The sequence below is a fragment of the Pelecanus crispus genome, chromosome 3 (assembly GCF_030463565.1).
Source record: "Pelecanus crispus isolate bPelCri1 chromosome 3, bPelCri1.pri, whole genome shotgun sequence".
NCBI lineage: Eukaryota > Metazoa > Chordata > Aves > Pelecaniformes > Pelecanidae > Pelecanus > Pelecanus crispus.
This window is the reverse complement of record NC_134645.1, coordinates 38,131,478-38,151,923: the sequence shown is the minus strand read 5'-3', so window position 1 is coordinate 38,151,923 and position 20,446 is coordinate 38,131,478. Positions and strand designations below refer to the sequence as shown.

Below are 20,446 nucleotides of genomic sequence, written 5' to 3'. Positions count from 1 at the left end.
GAGCTTCTGGGTTCTACAGTTGCTAATGACACTCCAAAATACAGTTTCTAAAATACTACTGCGGGGGGAGATGGGGAGGGAAATCTTATGATTAACATTTTCCCCCAGAAACATCACTACCAGCACAATCACCCATCCTCCCTCAAAACAACCAACCTCCGTTACTTGAGAGCTCAAACTCTTAAATTACTAAGATCAGTTTGAAAATCATAGAATCATAGAATCGTTTAGGTTGGAAAAGACCTTTAAGATCATCCAGTCCAACCATTAACCCACACTACCAAGTCCACACTAAGCCAATCAAGGGTAGACTAGACTAAACCATGTCCCAAAGTGCCAATCTACCCGTTTTTTGAACACTTCCAGGGATGGTGACTCCACCATCTCTCTGGGCAGCCTGTTCCAATGCTTGACTACCCTTTCCGTGAAGAAATTTCTCCTAATATCCAATCTAAATCTCCCCCAGCGCAGCTTGAGCCCATTTCCTCTCATCCTATCGCTAACTACCTGGGAGAAGAGACCAACACCCACCTCACTACAACCTCCTTTCAGGTAGTTGTAGAGAGCGATAAGGTCACCCCTCAGCCTCCTCTTCTCCAGACAAAACAACCCCAGTTCCCTCAGCCGCTCCTCAGAAGGCCTGTTCTCTAGACCCTTCACCAGCTTTGTTGCCCTTCCCTGAACACGTTCCAGCACCTCAATGTCCTTCTTGTACTGAGGGGACCAAAACTGGACACAGTATTCCAGGTGCAGCCTCACCAGTGCCAAGTACAGGGGAACAATCACCTCCCTGCTCCTGCTGGTCACACTATTCCTGATACAAGCCAGGATGCTGTTGGCCTTCTTGGCCACCTGGGCACACTGCTGGCTCATGTTCAGCCAGCTGTCAACCAACACCCCCAGGTCCTTTTCGGCCAGGCAGCTTTCCAGCCACTCTTCCCCAAGCCTGTAGCGTTGCATGGGGTTGTTGTGACCGAAGTGGAGGACCTGGCACTTGGCCTTGTTAAACCTCATACAGTTGGCCACGGCCCATCGGTCCAGCCTGTCCAGGTCCCTCTGCAGGGCCATCTTACCCTCCAGCAGATCGACACTCCCACCCAGCTTGGTGTCATCTGCAAACTTACTGAGGGTGCACTCAATCCCCTGGTTACTGGGGGGGGCAGTGGGATGGTTTTACATTCTTCAACCTACTCATTCAGTTAAGAATGAATCCAAATAGCTCCAAATATATTAAAAACAATTCTTATTTCATATGGTATGAGCTTATTATGATTACTTTCATGTCCTGTCTATTCTATACTTCTACAAAACAGTTAAGAACAATTTGTTTTACTTTTTTTTGCAGCCTTTTGAAATAGAAAACATGTAAAAGGGACACTAATTATTCTCCTCTGAGGAAATTTTTAAAATTAATTTAAAAAAATGTGTTAATACACATATTCCACCACTCCATCTGCCAAAGGAAAAAATAATACTGTAACCATTTTGAATAGTACTAGTTGGTTAAGTCTAACTGTAATCTGAATACTGGCAACACTCTTATTGACAGCATCAAAATTAAAAGAGGTAACACAATATTGCCCTGAACCATGGAAACAAAATCCTGAGGACTTGTTGAATTTCCATGAATAACATCCAGCCCTAGGAAACTGAAAAACAACTTTGCTCAGCATCATAACTGCTATGCTACTATTGAACTTTAGAGCTCAATTAAGTTGATTAAATTTGGAAGGATTCAGAAGCATTCATTTTTTAAACAATTCTGGCTATGAAAATCAGACTTATTTGCAGTACAGCTCCAAAGTTTAATTTGTCTAGTTTGTAATGCAAGCAAAGACAGACTTATTTGGAGACTGGAGCAAAAAAAAAAAGACATTTCCCAAACAAGCATAAGCCAGTGAAAGACCAGCAGAGTTAGCGAGCTGGGAGAAGTTGCAGTGCCTGAAGCACCGTAACAAAAATTAACGGAAAACCTGAAAGAAGGCATCATCTGAGTCTAGAAGTACCAAAGGAAGTAGGGAATATCATGAGACAGTTCTTGCTTGCACTTGTGTTGACTGGAAAATTAACATAAAGTGGATCAATCATAAAACTGGACCAGAATGGTATGCTCTGAAACTGTGATATGCAAATATCACTGTGATAATGCAGACTGCTACAAACAGTAACTGTGGCTCAGTATGATGAAGAATTTAAATATTATATGTGTGTGTCTAAATAAAAATTTAAGTACCTTTCCAAAAAAAGTAAAAGAAAAATGTAAAAAGAAAAACCACAAATACCCAGCCCACTCTGGGAAGTCAGACTCAAACTTTGCAATGGTGAACACTTTACCGTCTAAACCCATAGCAATGTATGTAAACAGTCTGACTGCTGTGCAGCAGCAGCGCCGTGCATTTTCACAGTAATGTTAAAAGAAATCTGCAGTCTTGATTCAAGAACCCTGAGTTGCTTTTAACAAATAAAGATTTCCTTTTTTGGTCTTTTAGTACTTACAAGAGAAGGCACTGTGAATATCTGTATCGAGAGGTCAGCAATTGAGAACTCTCTGTCGTGGTCATCTTTCATAAAATCACTCTGCAATCGCTCATAGTTCTATTAAGAAGGAGGCAAAAAAAGGCAAGGAGTGCCAACTATCAGTTTTTAAAAGAAAGACAGGCACTACTCACCAGAGTAGGTACAGTGAAGAGTTGGACAGACAGAGCAGCCACCGATACTGCCCGTTCGTGATCATCCTCCATATAATCTCTCTGCAACTGCCGGTAATTCTAAACAACAAGGGGAAATTCACCTCTAATCCACACTGACCTGATTTTTTTTATTTAAATGTCTGCTCTGGGAAACTCTAATTCCATGATAAAGGGAAGAGTAGCTCTTACTGATTATTATATAGATATTTTGTGCAAAGAACATGACAACTTAATCTGCTCACACGCGAGATCTACTCACTCTCATTTTCACAATAAAGGCTAATATTTTATTTTCTACTCAAAAAACTTATTTGTCTTCAGCAGAGTGAGCAGAATTTTGCAGTGCTGATTTAAAGCATTTCAAATACTAGTTACTACAGAAATACTAATCAGCATAACTGAATTTCAGCACAATTTCTGAGTAGTGCTATTAACAGCTTACACCTCAACAATGAGAAGCAATTAGCTCTTAAGAAGTGATAGCCTGTATAGTTGATGGTGAAGACAAAAACATCTGAACTGCTTTAGTTCTGGGGAGCCTGGAAAGCTCATTTTCTTCCCAGGAGATGAGATGCCATTATAACTAATATTTTGAAGACAGAAATAAGGTAGTCAGCATTTCAGTTCAACTTTGCACTTCTGAAAAAAGGAAAAAAATTCTGGATAACAGTTCATTTGAAGCACTGCACACTAACTAAACTCTCTTCGCTAGATAGTTTAACCATTTAATAGCTCTTTGTAAGAGAGATACTTACTCTTGCAAAGCGGATAGCAAAAAGTTTCTTGTATTTCAAATCCATAAGTAGACTGCTCATGAATAACTGGTGATACACATTTCTAGCTCCTGTCAAGAAAAATGAATGAAATATTGCATGTCACTATTTTCTGTCAAAATATTATGGAAACGTTTAGAAAAGTAAACTTTTACAGAATGAGGTAAGTGTGCATTTTGGAGCAGAAGCTGCTTTGATTAAGTCTGTCAGGTGGTAGCAAACGATGAAGAAGAATACATAAAACAAAATTCTTCAGGTAGCATTATTTATTACTCCTCTATAAGATAACACTGAGCTGTTGATTGGGAACATAAACCTTCAAATATAAGGCAAGTCAGGCAAACAAGAGCAGAACTCTATTCTTCCTCAGGATAAACAGAGGATTTAGATAACCCAGGGAAAAAAAAAAGAGCGTGCTATTATGAGAAGTCCTGGGAATTGCAATAAATTTTGTTAGTTGTGAACAACTCTGCAAAATAATCAGCTCAGCTATCTCTGAATTTCTAGTCTGTCTGAGCAGCATCCCAGAAAATATTATCAATACAAATGAGAATTGACTGTATGTATCTTGGAAATACATGCATGTATGTATTATTTATTTCTGCAGGTCACTTAAGTCAAAAGGCATTACACTATTTCTTTAATGCAGAGAAACCGTGGAATACATGAAAAAGTAGAGAAATATTGATGTTGAAATAGAAATGCAAATTAGTCCTTGCTTACATGAAAGACTTTATCCTAACAAAACCTGTATTAAAAATGTTGTAATGGTCCACAATAGTACCTTTCAGATCACGAAATTTGAGGTAAAAAAAAAAATTAAAAGAAAATCTGAGTGCCAGGGATTCATTCACTCAAGACAAAGGTATAAGATAAACAAAACCTAAAAGAATAATTTTCTCCATACTACATCTGCTTTCCACCTTACTACTTACTGCTTTTGTTGCTGCTCCAAGAAGTCCCCAAGACAGACCACAGAGAGATATTACTACTCTCTAGGATATCTGTACCTTGGAACTCAAGAACAACAAAAGATACTGGGGGAGGGTAGCAATCTTCAAAACACTATATTCATGTTTAAATAAGGGAAGGACAGATATATTGCATCATTCTCTGCCTTCTCTTTGTGCTTCTCTTTCTTACACTTGGCCTTACACGCCCTTTCAGGATATCAAATCAGACACAGAATCCATGATGGAAAAGAAATTAACTATCTCCACTTCCTCAACATTACAACTTTCTAGCCAATGCCATTATATCAATCAAGCTTCTAAAATTTTAAGGGCTCCAAAAAAACCAGAACAGTAGTTTTCACTGAATGTTCTAGGAACACTTAAGAATACCTCATGAACACAAACACAAGTTAAAGCAGAAAACCCTCTGTCCTATCACTTAAAGAGAGGCATGTTGGTAGATATGATATAGATGCTGAGATCCTATAAAACAGACAAACCCCAAGTCACTCTATTGTTTACTCAATTTCCCTCAACTATCACTGTCATCTGTGTATTCAAGTCAGCCTTAATTTCAGACTACTTTGAAAAATTAGATCTAAAACCAATCCCATCCCAAATGGTCTCCTTATATTCTTGTCTTCAATATATTTGGAGTGCATCATGAAGAGAGAGATTATCACAAATCAGACAATTCTATCTATAATACACCACAGTAAAAATGATCAAACATTAGCAGATATGGTAAAGGGAAAACTCATATGCATAGCATCGTTCAGTATTTTCCAGAAGTTTGAGAAAACTCACCTTTCCACAGTTTAGAATCATACAGCATCAGCTTATCCACAAGAGAAGAATTTTCACCATCTGGCCCCTCCTGCAAACCAACTTGACACAATATTCGACGAAGGCCATCTTAATGACAACAAATGATATAAATTAGTTATTAGCTATAAATTAGCTTAAACGCTAACTTGTACATTATTTTGATGTACTGGAGTTTTCATAAGACACAGTATAAGCCATAGAGCCTTCTTTTCCTTGACAACTGAGTAACACTGCTCATATTTTGCTGACAGAAACATAAACATTTCATACCTTGCAAGTTTCGCATTGACCTCAGGGAACATTAAGAACCCTGAGAAAATTGCCAAACACAACGATTTGCTTCAAAGTTATTAAATAAAAATGTGCTTTCTTAAAAGTGCTGCTGCCTTACTAATATGAGAAATACTTATACAGCAGGCTAATTTTCTAGGCTTTATTTTTCCTGTTTAGAGTCCTAGCAAAATGAAAATATAATTCATATATGAAATGACTCATATACTCATGAGGTTTTTGCTTACACTTACTAGCTGCTATTATTTTAAAGCTTCTCTATGTATTTTCTTCTAATGGAAAGCAGTAATAATTGTTTTTATATGAACATGTAAGTTATTATATGCTGGCAGACAAGCCTGCATCTGCAGCAGAACACAACACAGACACATTTATATTAACCATGTTCAACCTAGCTTCACACTGCAGGTAATGCATATTCAGTAACACAACTCTGTGACACATTAGCCCTTATTTCTGCACACTGCTTAGCCATCTCAGCTTCTTAGGTAGAGTTGGCAGTGGCTTAGTGCCATGTATACCATACCATGTGCTGCATGGTGCAATTCTATACAGTTTGTGAACCCCTATAGCAGTCTGGGTTGGTTGTTTTTTTTTTTTTTGCCTTGCAGAGTTCAGTTCCAACTACTGTTATGAAGGGAAACAAATTAATGGAAACTACTGCATTGTTCTACAAATGGCAAACAGATGCTTATTCTTGAAGAACTGATATTTGCTAGAAATGATGTGGTAGTCAAGCTTGCGACAAAGTTCCGTAGTAAGGTTTTTCCCTTTATTCACTGACAAGAGTTTGACACTCATTTCACAGCAACCATCCGGCACAGCAGAAGACCCCTCCACCTGCCAATCTCCCTTTGCTCAGAGACATTTAAGTGTAACCACCCAAGCAGTGCAATTCTATCACCCATTATTACAGATGAACAGTAACAGGCTGTTTAAAAGATTGAGCAGAATCTAGATGTTTCGGTGTGTTTGTCAAAAAGCTAAGGAAAACCAACTTTTTCAAAATTGCATTTCACAAAACCAGACTCCAGAGTACATTGCAAGACTGCATCCCAAGGTGTGTAAGGCATTTCAAGTACCTGAGCATGTGGGTCACAGACAAAACAGATGCATGCTGCTTACCATCTAATATTATTTTTGCCCTTCTGAATCATAAAGGACACTGCATTTAAATGAAGTGGACTCTGCAGAACTTCAGAAACACCACACACACAAATCAAACTAAATTGAACACTTTCATCTGTAATTTGATACTTCATTAACATACTAAAGTTACTTTTTTGCAACTGTAATTTAGTGCTGAAAATTAGTGACTTAGGTACCTGGCACAAATGATATGGCACAAAACTGGGTTTAAAGAATATGAGAAAGACAGTGCCTGCCTACATGTTACACTGAAAGGAAAATTTATTTCAGAAATTAAATATCTTCATGTCTCTCCTTTCTATTAATACCTATCATTTGCCAGCAACACTGGCAAATAGTTGAACAAATTGCTACCATAACTTTTGAAAAGTTTGATTTGTGTATCTTTAGAAATTGACTCTATGCAAACACAAACTATTTATCTTTCAAAAAATGTAACATGATATAGCAATCCTGTGCCTGAAATCTTGCTAGTTTTCCAGCTATCGGTCTAATAAAACATACAATCTCTGAAGAAATCTTGCACCTACGCAGAACATATGTGCAATATTACACTTGAATGTGCTTTGCTAATAATTCTTGTTACATTTACAGATGCATAGAACACAAAGTGCATTGGAGACTGCATCTACATTTCTACATATCAGCAGTTTGACACATTTTCCTTTTATTTCCCCTCATGCTCCACATCTTCACCACCTTATGATTCATCAGGACAAAGGAGGAACCAAGCCAAAACAAACACAGAGCCTTCCCATAAAAATGATACTGTGATATATCCTTTGAAGAAACCTCTTTCTAAATATCTGATTAACACTTTGTTGGTTTCTGTACTTACCCAAAACCTCCACACATCCTTGCATTTTCTCTGTTTTACTTAGCAAAAAATCTGAAGCAATCACTTTCACCATCATTCATCAAATTGCTTCTGAATAATTTTGTTTTATCGAATCAGACAGGTTATTTTCAACTTACTGCATTCATTTAAAAAGAACTAGGGACTGAAAAAATAGCAGATTGGCACACAGCATTTGACAACGATTCTCAGCTTCTGTTCAACAGCAACTAAACAGAAAACAGTATCCAAGAAGACTAAGTACGACTGGTAGCACTTTCATATGGAAGACAGAACTCAGAACAGCGCTCCAATAAGAGAAAACAGAATTCAGTCTGACAAGTTATTAATAGCTTTGCCTTATATATTACATATCTGAAATAAGTAGACAACATTGCTTCAGGAATTCAGCTTGCCTCACAAATATTCTCTAGCTTATCTCAAAAAAGTTGAAGTTTGCCCACCTGAATATCCAATAACACTGCCAAGCCAGGTTAGGAGCTTCAGACCAAAGCTCTGATGGGCAACAATAGATGAATGCATAACTTGTACTTTCAATGGCTTTGTCTGACGACTGGTGTTTCTCTTAAAAAGAAAAGGAAAAAGGAGGTAATGCATATTTAAGTGAGGACCAGCAGATATTTCTGTACAGAAACACAGCATTCCTATGATTAATTTCAATAATTTATAATATTAATACATATTCTAATTACTAACACCTACATCGGGAAGAAACAAAACCAAAAAGGTCTGAACTTTGTTTACCCTATTAATATTTGAAGGACTTTATTATGCAATATCAACATATTCAGGCCAATCCATTTTCCACTCGGCCTCTTATCACTGTACACACTGATCTGCTGCATTTTACTCATAAGCAGTCCCAGGCACAACCAAAGACAGCCATACACACTTGTTCCTCACAACGTGACATGCAAGTCACACAGCAGCCCACCAAGGACAGAAATGGATTGTCCATGGGCTATTTTCAATAATACAAATTAAACACACAGAGTTGAAACAAGAAGGAAAGTATTTCTCCTCATCTCTGTGTTAGTAACCGTAATAGTTAGACATTACACATAAAAGCCATTTGTCCTTTGACTGCATAGGTGGCAAGTTAAAAATATTGCACAACTTCAAAGATACGTTACCGTTTTCAAAATACCTTAAATAGTTTAAGGCCAGTAACTCTAGTTGCAGTATTTGTTTTTCAGTGGTAGCAGTATAACACATAAACTATTTACTTCATGTGATTAAGTACTGCACTGCAGCAGTTAAAGAAAAAATAAATAGAAAATATTATTACATGGAAAACCCCTGTAATATATAGATATTATGAATACATATACACACAAATAAATACACACATGCAAAATAAAAGTGTATTTGTAGTTTCACACTTGGATTAAATCAGTAACAGTTTCCATAGCTGTAGCTGTGAAAGAGGCAAATAACTTCATATTATAGGAGAAAAACTGAAATATTTTAACTTCACTGATCTGAACTGACATGCAATTCTAAAAGATGACATCTGAAGTTCCTGACCAAACTCTGTTTTCTGAAGGGAAAAGTTGTCTAGGAACGTCTTCTTAGGGAATGATTTTAGGTGCAAGGCAGACCATAGTGGAAAAAAAGAAAAAAAAAAAAAAAAAAACAACTGAGCATAAACCTGTATTTTGATACCTCTACTGTGCATATTGTAAATAGTATCTCCAACACTTTGTATTATTAAAATATAAAGAGTTATTACAGTAACAATATTCCAAAACTGTGTAGCAAAGCCTCTTGTTGCTCAAGATGAGGCAAATAAGTAGGTAGTATTACTTACCACTATTACTGATTTTGCTTGATCGCAGTACTGAAAGTCTCCATATCGAACAGACCTACGTCCCTTTAAATTTGTAAAGAAGTAACATTACCATCAGCTTCTAAATGCTGTGTTTTACATTAGTATAAAAGATACAGTAAAAGTTTCAGATGCACATTAACCACTCTTGCTTTCATGCTATTCTAATTTTTTTAAATTACTGTATATAGTTACATACTTGAGTTCCCAAAATGTACCCTGTACTTTTTAAAAGAAAATAAAATTATACCATATATGCAGTTACCTGTTATACTAAATTTTCTGTGTATAACATTGTTTTTAAGATGTAACCATCACACTTTTACTTAAAATACCAAAACCTTGTCTTTAGTACTAATGCATCAATCATTAGTTGCGGTACAATTTAAATATATTTCAGACATTTCAATGTCTTCTGAAAAGTAGGTATGAAAGCTAATTGGTCTTTTAAACATACAACTAAAGCACGTGGTTTATTTCAAAACTGGAAGGTTTTCATATCATGCAAGTCTTTCTATACTGTCAATACATACATTAAAATAGATAGTTGATTCAATTTATAGCGTATTATAGACAGAATAGCTCACTGAGATTTTAGATCTGGTCTGATGCCAAATTACTGTTTCAGGCATAACCTCATTTCTTTTACATACATACACATGTGCACATATATATATGCATTCATGTGTCTATTTAGAAGTAGGACAGGTATCAACAGCAGGGAAAAATTTCCAAAGTGTATCCTACAATACACAGCATGTGCTCAAGTCAGCACGCATTCAGGGATCAGACAGGAATCTTTTGGTTACTGGTGTCACAAAAATAGAGTAGTGATAACACAAAACCAAAATCTAGTTCAGTGTTAAGTAATATAAAGTGGTTATATTTCCTTTTCCACTGACCTTCCTAAAGTAATTTAACAACCCAAAACAACACTCTCATTGCTGTTTTGGAAGAGACTTCCCCCCTCGCACCACCCCCCCTTAAAAAAAAAGGTACAAGCCAACAAAACAACATAAAAGGACACTCATTTTCACAGCAACTGCTTACAGGCTCATGGCACAAATAACAAGATGCAACTGTCCCTAGAAAGTTTCCCTTTCTTAAAAAATGCACACAAGCCAGAACACAAACAGAGCTGGCAGAGTGCTTCTGAGACCGACATACTGGTTAAAATTATATTCAATATGTAGTGATTCTGAACTCATTGTTCTTTCTAAATGCTGTATGAAATGCTTTACCTCCTCCCGCCATTATCATCTGACATTTATGAAAAAGAAAATTAAATTTTAAAAAACCACAAATACTTCCATGAGCACCGGAACAAAAGCAGCCAATTATGGATTTTATCCCTCACAGTTGACTGGTGTTACTCTGAGAAGCATTTCCCATGCTTGGAGCACATATAGCGGCTCTTTCAATGTCAGCTCCTTGGTGTACAGTAAGGGATGAGCTAAAGCTGCTGCCTGTCCTTGACAGAGGAGAGACACCCTGCTATCTACACTCCCAAGAGTTAATGGAATACAGTTACACTGAAACATATATTCAATATTAGGTCTGGTTTGGGTTGGCCAATGAGTTAAGACATTTTAGGGTGGCCTGACACACAGGGCTCAGCTACATATAACCACACTCTTTGGGAAAACAAAATAAAGTGTAGTCATATAAAATAAATATTAGGGTAAGTATAATTAAAAGTTCTAGCAATTAATTTACTTACATCTCTATCTACTGTTGTTGCAAAACCAATAGCTTCCTTCTGTGTGCAGTTGACAGCCTTCTGAAGAGTATAAATAACTTGTTCATAGGTATGGACTTCATCATTAAACAGCATGCAGTAGTAAGTGTCACTCTTCTCGCTTCAAAGCAAGGATTGAATTTATGTAATTCAAAGTAATGTAATTAAAAAAAAAAAAATCACCTCCTAGTTTAAGAAAGTTTTCCACCAAGCAGACAACCCAAGCCTGGCTTCTTTTGCTATACTGGAACATACCTCAACAATTTATTTGAAAAGGACTGACCATCCCTAATCTCTATAGGAATGTGCATCTTTCCTGCAGAATTAAGTCCAAAATGAACAAAATCTTAAGACAATACTTAAGGCTGAGTATTATCTTTGAACATTGGTTGATTATGGATTGATAGTTTTCTACTAAGGAAAACACATTTCCTTTGATCGCAGCTGTGCTCAATACATTCCCCCATAGCTTCTTAAAGATTTCACCGGTCTTGGCATTATTTTGCCACACCTATTCCCCCAATACTGCATAAAGGTCTATTAGACAACAAACACTTGGCAGTCTCTTAAAAAGCTCAAACTCCACAATCCTCATAATCACAGCTTACTACGCTTACACAGATTAAGTGCAATCTTTTGATTCCCATCATTTATTGACACAGCATTCTTACTCACACAAAGTAAAAGAAGTTACTAACAAGATGTCACAAATGAATCCATGATAACTATGCTGTTACAATACACTTAAATATTCTGTAATGCTTCAAAATTTGTAGTAAGTGGATCACCGAAAGTACAAAATACTTTTGCCATCAGAATTTCAGTAATTTTGATCATAAGAAATTAACCTGCCACTAGTTTTAGGGTATTGTATTTTACTTATACTTCTTTTTCGATATTAAGAAAACAAAGGTATCACAAAGACATTGTTTCATTATCACTGTGGAGAGGAATGGGCTGTATAATCACAAAAGTAAAAAATATGAGAAAAACAAATGTATTAAAATTATTTTAGTCCATTGTCTACAAGATATTCCTGGCAATTTTAGGAAAGGCAGAAAATAGACTTAAAATCAGAATTTGCATTTTCTATTGTGAATATCTGCAAGCCTTTGAAAGGCAGAAGATGAATTCCATACTTACATCATTTCTAGGCCAGGCAATTCATTTTCCTTTTCCCATGTTAATATATCTACTGCATATTTAAATGTGATGGCAAAAATATTATAAGCTCTTGCTACCATATCTTCTGGTAACTGCATAAGAGGATCCTGAAAAATAAAAATAAATAGCAATTGAGAAATTAAATGACATTCAAAACAGAAATTGTCAAATTTGCACCTCTCTTTGTCAAAGATGATGTAAGCATCCTAATGATGTTTTTCTTTAAATGACTTTACATTTGAAAGCAATAGTCAACAATCATCCTGTTTTCTTTTTCCAGTTCTTCACTGACAATCACCAAAACAGTAATCTAACATTCAATACCTAAATGTTAACTTGCCTCTGATCACCCACTTAAATTCACACACTTCTCCATTTTCACTTGCATTGTTCCCACTTCTGCACACCTTCTAAGATAGTCCTTCTGAAGAACTTTTAACCTTGGCTGTACTAAAATCTGCTTTTTCCGCAATGCCTTCAAACAACGTAATTTCAAATCACTATCTTTTGTTCCACTTACCAATGTTAGTAAACTGCAGAACACAAACGACTATGTGCTACATATAAAACAAGGCAACAGATGCATATTTAGAGGCAGAAGTCTTATCTATCCAAGGTTATACAACATACAGCACACTGGGATCATGATTTATGATGCATGTCTCTTACATGCTGTTGCATAAAAATAATTAAATGCTTAAATGTAACTAGGTATTTCATAATGATCTGCCCATATCTCAGTCTTGTTCGCAGACAGCTGTTCCCCTTTTGTTCGTGGGCCGTGCACCCACTTGTGCCCACTCCACACTCTCCAGGCCGCCCTCCATTTGACATCGGCAGCCACTATAAACTCGTTCTCCTCTCTGCCAGAGCAGAATGGCTGCTGCTGCAGGTGGGGGAACTGAAATGAGGAAAGGGAGGAAGAGGAGTGCTGCTTCAGTCTGCAAAGTCAAAGGGACTACTTTTTGGAGCAGCAAATGAGAACCACTGCCAACTCTGCATCAGGTAGTACAGGTACCACTGCCATTTCCTTCCAATCCATTTCAAGGGATTTGTATGTGAATAGAAAACATTAAAAACCTCTTCTCTGATTCTTCTTCTACTATTTCAAATTTTTGATATTCAGAACAACTAGTACCCCTTCTACAAAGCTGGAAAGGGAACACTGCGTGTCCTGCAGGTCACCTGGACATGGGTCACTGACTCAATTCATCATTTGGTATTTGGTATTTTGAAGTATGTGTAATTGTTAGCCCATTAAAGTATTTAACAGTAGCCCAGTTCCTGGTTTAGGATTACCTAATACCAGATGCTGCATTCCACTACAGTTTATGTTGTATAAAAATGGCCACAATAATCTTTTCAGAACTTAAATCTGCATTATCTACAGGAGGCCCTTGAAAGTCAGCAATTCACCTGTACTAGTAAAGTTTATTCACCCACCCACCCCAAGATTCTTTTGGAATATTTGGAAGCTTTACAGGAGTGTTAATAACTGCCATTTCTCTTTTTTTGCTTCATTTAAAACTTATCTAGGGCATGAAGAACCATCAGTCACCAAAAGCAAAGGCAAATCTTAAGCAACAGCACTGCCTCCATTCCCAGTGCTTTCAACAAAGACACGTACCTGGGGGTAAGGCAGAAAACAGGCTCTGATAATGCTCAACAAATGATCCTTGATCTACCTTGAACACAACATTGTGTAACATAAGAGATGTCAATCCCCATCACTCACGGGGAAGAAACACAAAGCCTGCCCAGTACCTTAATTTTTCTGTTATTCACACTCATTGTGTGAGTATCTTTGGACACAGAAGTAGCAGTCCACCCAAGATATCAGAACAACAGTTTTCTAAGGCTGCCCACTAACATAAACTGGCGTGTAGATCAAGTGGTGAGTCCACGCAGCAGTGCTAGAGTCTTAGGGTTGAGAGAGTGATAACAGATTTTAGAAGGACCACTGTCGCTGCAAATACAGTTACAGTCGCTTCACTTAAACCATCAAACAACAAAATTACTACAAAAATTTGCCTTATATTTTTCCCTTCCAAAAAAATCTCACAGAAATTATATTACATAAGAACAGATGTGAGTGGCTAGACCAGAAGCCCAACTAGCCACTCTCATTCCTGAGATGTAATAACAGATACTAAGAGAAGAGTGTAAGAAAAGGACAGAATCCTCCTCTGGTCTCCAGTAACTTAAGACACTAATACCTCCCACACCAAGGATGGTATCTGCAATTTTTAAATGGCCACTGATCATTTTTTCCTTCCACAAACATGTTAAATTTCCCTTTGAACACATATAAGCTTTTAACAACAATGGCGTTTTGTAACAGTTAGTCCAACAGCTTGAATTTATACTGTAAGAAGTAGCATGTCTTTCTGCATTTAATGTGTCCAAGTTGTTATGCTATGAGAAATGGTGAAGATATGTTCTCTATTTACCTTCTCCATACCAAACAAGCTTTTATAGACCTCTGTCTTATATCTCCATTATGGCTTTCCTGTAGCAGCAAATTATTTTGATTTAAAAAATCTGTGCACTTTATTTTGGTATGAATCAGAACATATGCTGCACAGACAGCTTAATTTGGCTTCTTCATGCACATGACTACATACAGATTTTTTTTTTTTTCACGTGGCAGACTCCCTTCACCTTTCAGAATAAGACAGAAAAACAAAGAAACAGAACCAAAGCTGCAGAGGCAACCAAAACCATACAAAATAAAGTCTTCAAGTAGAAAATGTCATTCTATATAACTCCTTAAGTTAGACAAGACATTAATTTTGTCTAACTCATAGTCTGGTTCAAGTATTACCATTAAATTCCCTCCTGTCTCTCACACATGGTGTACAAAACTAAAAATAACCTCATATGAATGAGTTTTTTATATATATATACACACACATATATACACGGTTAACAGTGTTTTGAAACATGATGTCTCAACTGTTGTTACCTCTTCTTCTGCAGTCTCTGAAGTGTTAAGTTCGTGCTTTTGACAGTAAGGACCTTCTTTCCAAGCTTCTGTATCACCACAGTCACAGAAACCTCCCCCACCTGATGTTGTCATCTAAAATTATTTAAAAACGAAATGGTTCATGTGAATATGCATATACATACGTGCACATTAAGAAATGAGTAGTCATAGCTAAACTACAAAAGCATCATCACACAACACCCAATAGCTTTAGCCAGTACTCTGTTAAAAAAGCACAGTGAAACCATGCCTGTTTCTATGATAGCTGAAAGCTTATCTACTTCATCAGTCTGCCCATGCCAAAAGTTAGTTTAAAAAAAAAAACAAAACCAAAAAACATCACAAAACCAAAAGCTTCAAACACCCTCATTCTGCCCCACGTGAAGGATGTGGGATTTTTCTGCTTTTCAGTTCTTCTGAATCTATTACTTGCAATGCCATCTGTACTATTTCAGATTCTCACATTTTTAATCTGAACAAAGCTAAATCATTTCATACAGCGCTACTACACAGTGAGTAAAAGATGTGCTGTTTACAGTCACAGAGTTTACACACAAAACTTACAAATTGTCCACTTAAGTCTTAGTAAGCATAGAAAAAAATATCTGAAAACTGTAATGATACATTTACACTGTTTTAATAAAATGGATTTTAAAGCTACGATCACCTTGAATTATTAAGTGAAATAATACTCTTTTTGAACTATTAACTGATACATAGAAGAATTCTTCTTTCACCTATTTTTGGCATACAGGTACGTTCTGTACATACAGGTACATCCTACAGTATCAAGAAAATTAGAGGGACATTCGAAACAACATTTGCTTTTGGATGTCACCTAGACTTGTTAATTCACTAAGCTTGCAAACTAAAAACCTACATACAAGAAGCATGCTGATACCAGCGAATTGGGTTGGGTTTCTTGGGGCAAGTTGTGTTTGTAGGTTTGGGGTTTTTTTCCCTAAATCCTAGTGCTCAGTGTAACCATGCAGTGATTGGATTTACACTAACAGCAGTGCAGTATTGTCAAAACCAGATTTACAGAAATGCACAGGTAGTTTTCACTTATCATCTTAGTTTAAGAACACACCAAGGCCTTCTTGGTTTTGTTTGTAGGTTTTTTGAACTAATCTGTACTACTAATAGCATTAGACTACTAAAATAAACAGCATCTACAGTTTTAGTTTGCTATTCTAACTTTATGCTTAAAACCAAACAAAAATCCTGCTATTGTACAGAATTTCATAACAATTCAGATGTTTAAAGGAAATAAGTTTTAAATAAAAGTGGTTTCTTAGTAAAGGTTTTTCAATACCTTTTAAAAATAGGTCAAAGCAAGTCAAAAAACAACTCTAATTCTGTAAAATACACTAAAAGGCCCATGTTAAAAATAACATACATTTGTAAGCTTAACTGTTGTGCATAAAATTTAATTGCTTGATATTTTAAAGTGTTAACTTTCAGAATTTACAGTCAGAACAAAACACTCAAGTTCCTGTAAATTATTGCAGACGTAATTCCAAACTTTGTGTTCATCTAACATTTTGAAATTATGTATACATTCTTAAAACATTAAACAAGGAGTTTCATACACTTAGAAAATTATTAATGGCTACATCATATATTCCAGCAGTATTACGAACCCTGTATCGGTGCTCTCTATGAATACTTCCAAGAAAGCACTCCATGCATAACACACAAGTTGGGTCAACCGCACAGTCCCTGAAAACAGCAAAAAAAAATGGGACGCAGCTTTAAACAAATGTTTCTGCCTTTAATCACATATTTTACAACAAGTAATTTTCAAATATCACCAATATGAACCTTCTGTCTAACATATATATTCTGAAAGAGGAAAGGGATGGCTTCCAAGGAGGGGGAAACAAATAAAGGAGAAAAAAATCTGTTCTCGTAACAGAAGAGGCTTTAAAATGCTGTCTAGGTAGCATATATATTTGGGCAACATAGCCATTGCCTTCAAGAGATAAGACAAGTATATAAGCAAGTAAACAGATGAATTACAGAACACTGTACAGGAAGGTAAACAGTATAAATGCAAGCAAGTTCTCTCAAGTGCAGAGTACAAGCATTAACAATCTCCAGCAATCACAGAAGACATTTTTTCACTGAACACTGGAAAGAAAGATAGCACACAACAGATTAGATCAAACCTCTGCTTCTAAGTTTAGCCCTACAAGCTCACTGAAGAGGTCCGAGAATGCAACTTCCTCAACCAGGAGATCAGAAACCATAATAAGATCCAGTCTACAGGCACTGCTATATTAGATAGAACATTTCTAGCAAAAGGGGCTAAACAAACGAATGAGACAATTACGCATTACATTTAACTGTCTCCCTGAGAAACACTGAAAATACATGAACCTATGTAATGCAACTGACTCCAAGGCACCTCCAGATTAAGGGAGTCAGGTTTTGCAATGTAAAAATAACTACCAAGAGAATTAATGTCTTATGATGGCTATTATTAAAACAAGAATTCAGAGAGACAACTTATTTTGTTCAAAACAAAACACCAGAGATCCTATGAAATGTTATTATCAAGAATTATCTTAATTTCATTTCACCAGATAAATTAAACCAGGTAATTACTGAAAGATGATCAGGCAACCATAACTTACTATGCATAAAGTACCATTTTCACATTTGTTTTCTCCAGAGGAGTCACTAAAGGTGAAAATGTCAAAGTAAAATTATACAAAGCTCTTCTGGTTTAGAATAATTTATGTTCATGGCATTTCTTTTTTTTTTAATTAAAAAAATCAAACCCACTTATATGCCTACAGTATTGGGCAGATTAGTTCTACAATACTGGGTATCGATTCTTCAGAGCCCTAAACTTCTGGCAATACACTTACAAACTCAGAACCATTTGCCAAGTAATTTCTCAAACAAATAAGGGTGCTTATACCTAAAGCAGAGGCAGACCTGCAAGCTTCACAACTGGACAGAAAAGCCACTGCTTTTAATGTATTTCATGGACTCAGAAAACAATTATTTTCTGTATCTCACAAAAGTTTGATTTAAACTCTCATTATTCTCCATTACCGAAGAGAATTAGTCAAAGAAAAGTATTAACACACAACAGGAAACATTAACAGTTTTACATCTATGTTCAGTACTTAATTGAAAGATGAGACTTCATCTTGATAGCAGCAACAGCAAAAATATTCTGTATTCACTGCTGACCCTGACTTGAGCAGAAGATCAGACAAGATGGCCTAGTAAGACGTCCTTTCTAAGCTGAATAATTATATTGCTGTATTTAAATAATTTTTCTACTGAAACAAAGACCCTGAGTATAAACAGTACTCTCACTCATTCTCTAAATTCTACACCAATGGACTGCATTATTCTATGTTTTCACCATACCTGACAGTATTCTCAAGGATATACTTCATATATTGAGTTGTCGGTCTTGAAAAAACAAGTGTTTAGAAGAAATTAACAGAAATCCCACAGTTTTCATTAGACCATATAAAGAGCATTTGATCATTAACTTATTATTCCTAAGCTGCAATGCAATTTGACTTGAATTAAAACACTAGTTCTAAGGTTTGGGTTTTTAGTTCTTTGGGACCAGATTTCATTAAAAGGTACTAAAGAAACTGTGGAAATTCTTTTTATAACCTTTGATAGTACTCAGCCTCCCACTCTCTAATTCTCTACCCAGATCTCTCCACTTTTTCCCAGGTGTGAAGGAAGAACCTAAAAACACCTGAGAGGAGATAGTTTTCTTAGCAGTTGAAAGGATCTAAAGTACTCACCAGTTTAATCTCATCCATCTCAAGATAACAGGTCTCAAAACACTTCCAAAACTACCTATTCTAACTGATCATTGAAACAGAAAAGCAGCAGTGGCAGCTTGCTGAATTAAGTATCTCAAGTCCACCCTGAATCAGAACTTCAGCGAGTAAGGCCAGTAAGTTTCTAGAAAAGAAGGGCACTAGAGAGTAAAATTCTTCTACAATCATTCTCTCCTTGTAAGTGAAGGGGATGGAAACCCAGAAAAATAAACCCTCCAAATAAGACAGACATTCCCTCCCCCCATCACCCCACTAAGCATGCATTACACCTGTGTTAGCATCCAATAGATTGGTTAAACAGGTCATGGAAAGAGGTCTAAAATACAGCTGATATTAAACACCTGAATTACACACACATACACCTACCCACTTACTTCTGATTAATGCCCTTAAATCACACTGACAATTCACCCCAACCACTTTCTTAATCTTGCATTTCTTTTGTACAGAAAACACTCTGCACTAATTAATATTTTTCCTATTTACAAACCTGTAGTGTGTTAATTTTCCCCTGATCCCACCTGTCATGAAACACTTCAAGGTTACTTTAAAATACATTTGGGGTATTAACTTTTCATGAGGACAGTATATTCTTATTGAAAAATGTTCCACGGCTTCACAAATTATAAATACTTCACAATGCTAAGCTGAACTACCTGCAAGAATAGGTAGGCTCTCCCACTTTAAAAACGCGGCCACAAAGATGGGAAGGTTTGTTCGCTTGCTCAAGCTTTGGAAAACCAAATGCAGGATCTTCACCACAAAGGTACCATTCCATTGGTCCCAGCAAAACGTGTTGTGCCAGCATGTCTTCTCTTTGTGGGGCAGGGTTAGGACCCCTGCAGTAAATTTTTGGTACATAATAGGCCAGATGCTGGTATACTTCTTTCTGAAGGTCATTTGCTTGCAGCCATTTCTTTTAAATTAAAAGGAAAGAGAACACAAACCATTCATTAATAAAAATACCAAACACAGTTCTATCCATCAAGATGACTTTTTTCTTTCTAAATCAAAAAGCTAAAATGGCATTGAAAAACTAGAAAGCCATGCTTCCTTCCAAGTGTTAAATCTAGATGATCAAAGAAGACAGACATTAGGAAAGGAATAATTTGTTTCCCTGCTTGCACATTTTACCTTTTTGACATATAAAATTCATTTCAAAACCACAAAATTTAAGATACCAAATTCTTAAAAATTTTCCTCCAGGGTGCATGACCAGTAAAACGTCCCAACATTAGCACTGACTTTTAGGATGAGGCCCAAACTATGCTGGTTGCATTTCTCTGGAGTGCAGACTGATGCTGCCAGCTGGGGACACAGGAGCAGCGGAAGCCTAGAGTTGGCAAGTAACAGGCAAAGACAAAAA

The 20,446-nt window shown here is 36.4% G+C and overlaps 1 protein-coding gene across 10 annotated transcripts in view; it reads right to left on the bottom strand.

Annotated features, from left to right (window-relative positions):
• UBR2 (ubiquitin protein ligase E3 component n-recognin 2) overlaps positions 1-20,446 on the bottom strand; it is a 59,662-nt gene that overhangs the window by 35,212 nt on the left and 4,004 nt on the right. For 6 of the 10 annotated variants that reach the window (XR_012830930.1, XR_012830929.1, XM_075707294.1 and 3 more), the window contains exons 2-11: positions 19,737-19,996; positions 16,900-16,978; positions 15,236-15,349; positions 12,250-12,377; positions 11,089-11,227; positions 9,351-9,413; positions 7,984-8,104; positions 5,224-5,331; positions 3,446-3,534; positions 2,497-2,595 (exon numbers count right to left, since the gene is read on the bottom strand). Coding sequence is in view for 8 of the 10 variants with exons in the window: in XM_075707294.1 (XP_075563409.1) it covers positions 2,497-2,595; positions 3,446-3,534; positions 5,224-5,331; positions 7,984-8,104; positions 9,351-9,413; positions 11,089-11,227; positions 12,250-12,377; positions 15,236-15,349; positions 16,900-16,978; positions 19,737-19,996 (1,200 nt within the window). In the remaining 2 variants the exon portion in view is untranslated. Of the gene's footprint in view, positions 1-1,974; positions 2,058-2,496; positions 2,596-2,669; positions 2,769-3,445; positions 3,535-5,223; positions 5,332-7,522; positions 7,674-7,983; positions 8,105-9,350; positions 9,414-11,088; positions 11,228-12,249; positions 12,378-15,235; positions 15,350-16,899; positions 16,979-19,736; positions 19,997-20,446 lie in introns of those variants that run through there. The other 4 variants (XM_075707296.1, XM_075707295.1, XM_075707290.1 and 1 more) reach the window with 4 other exon arrangements.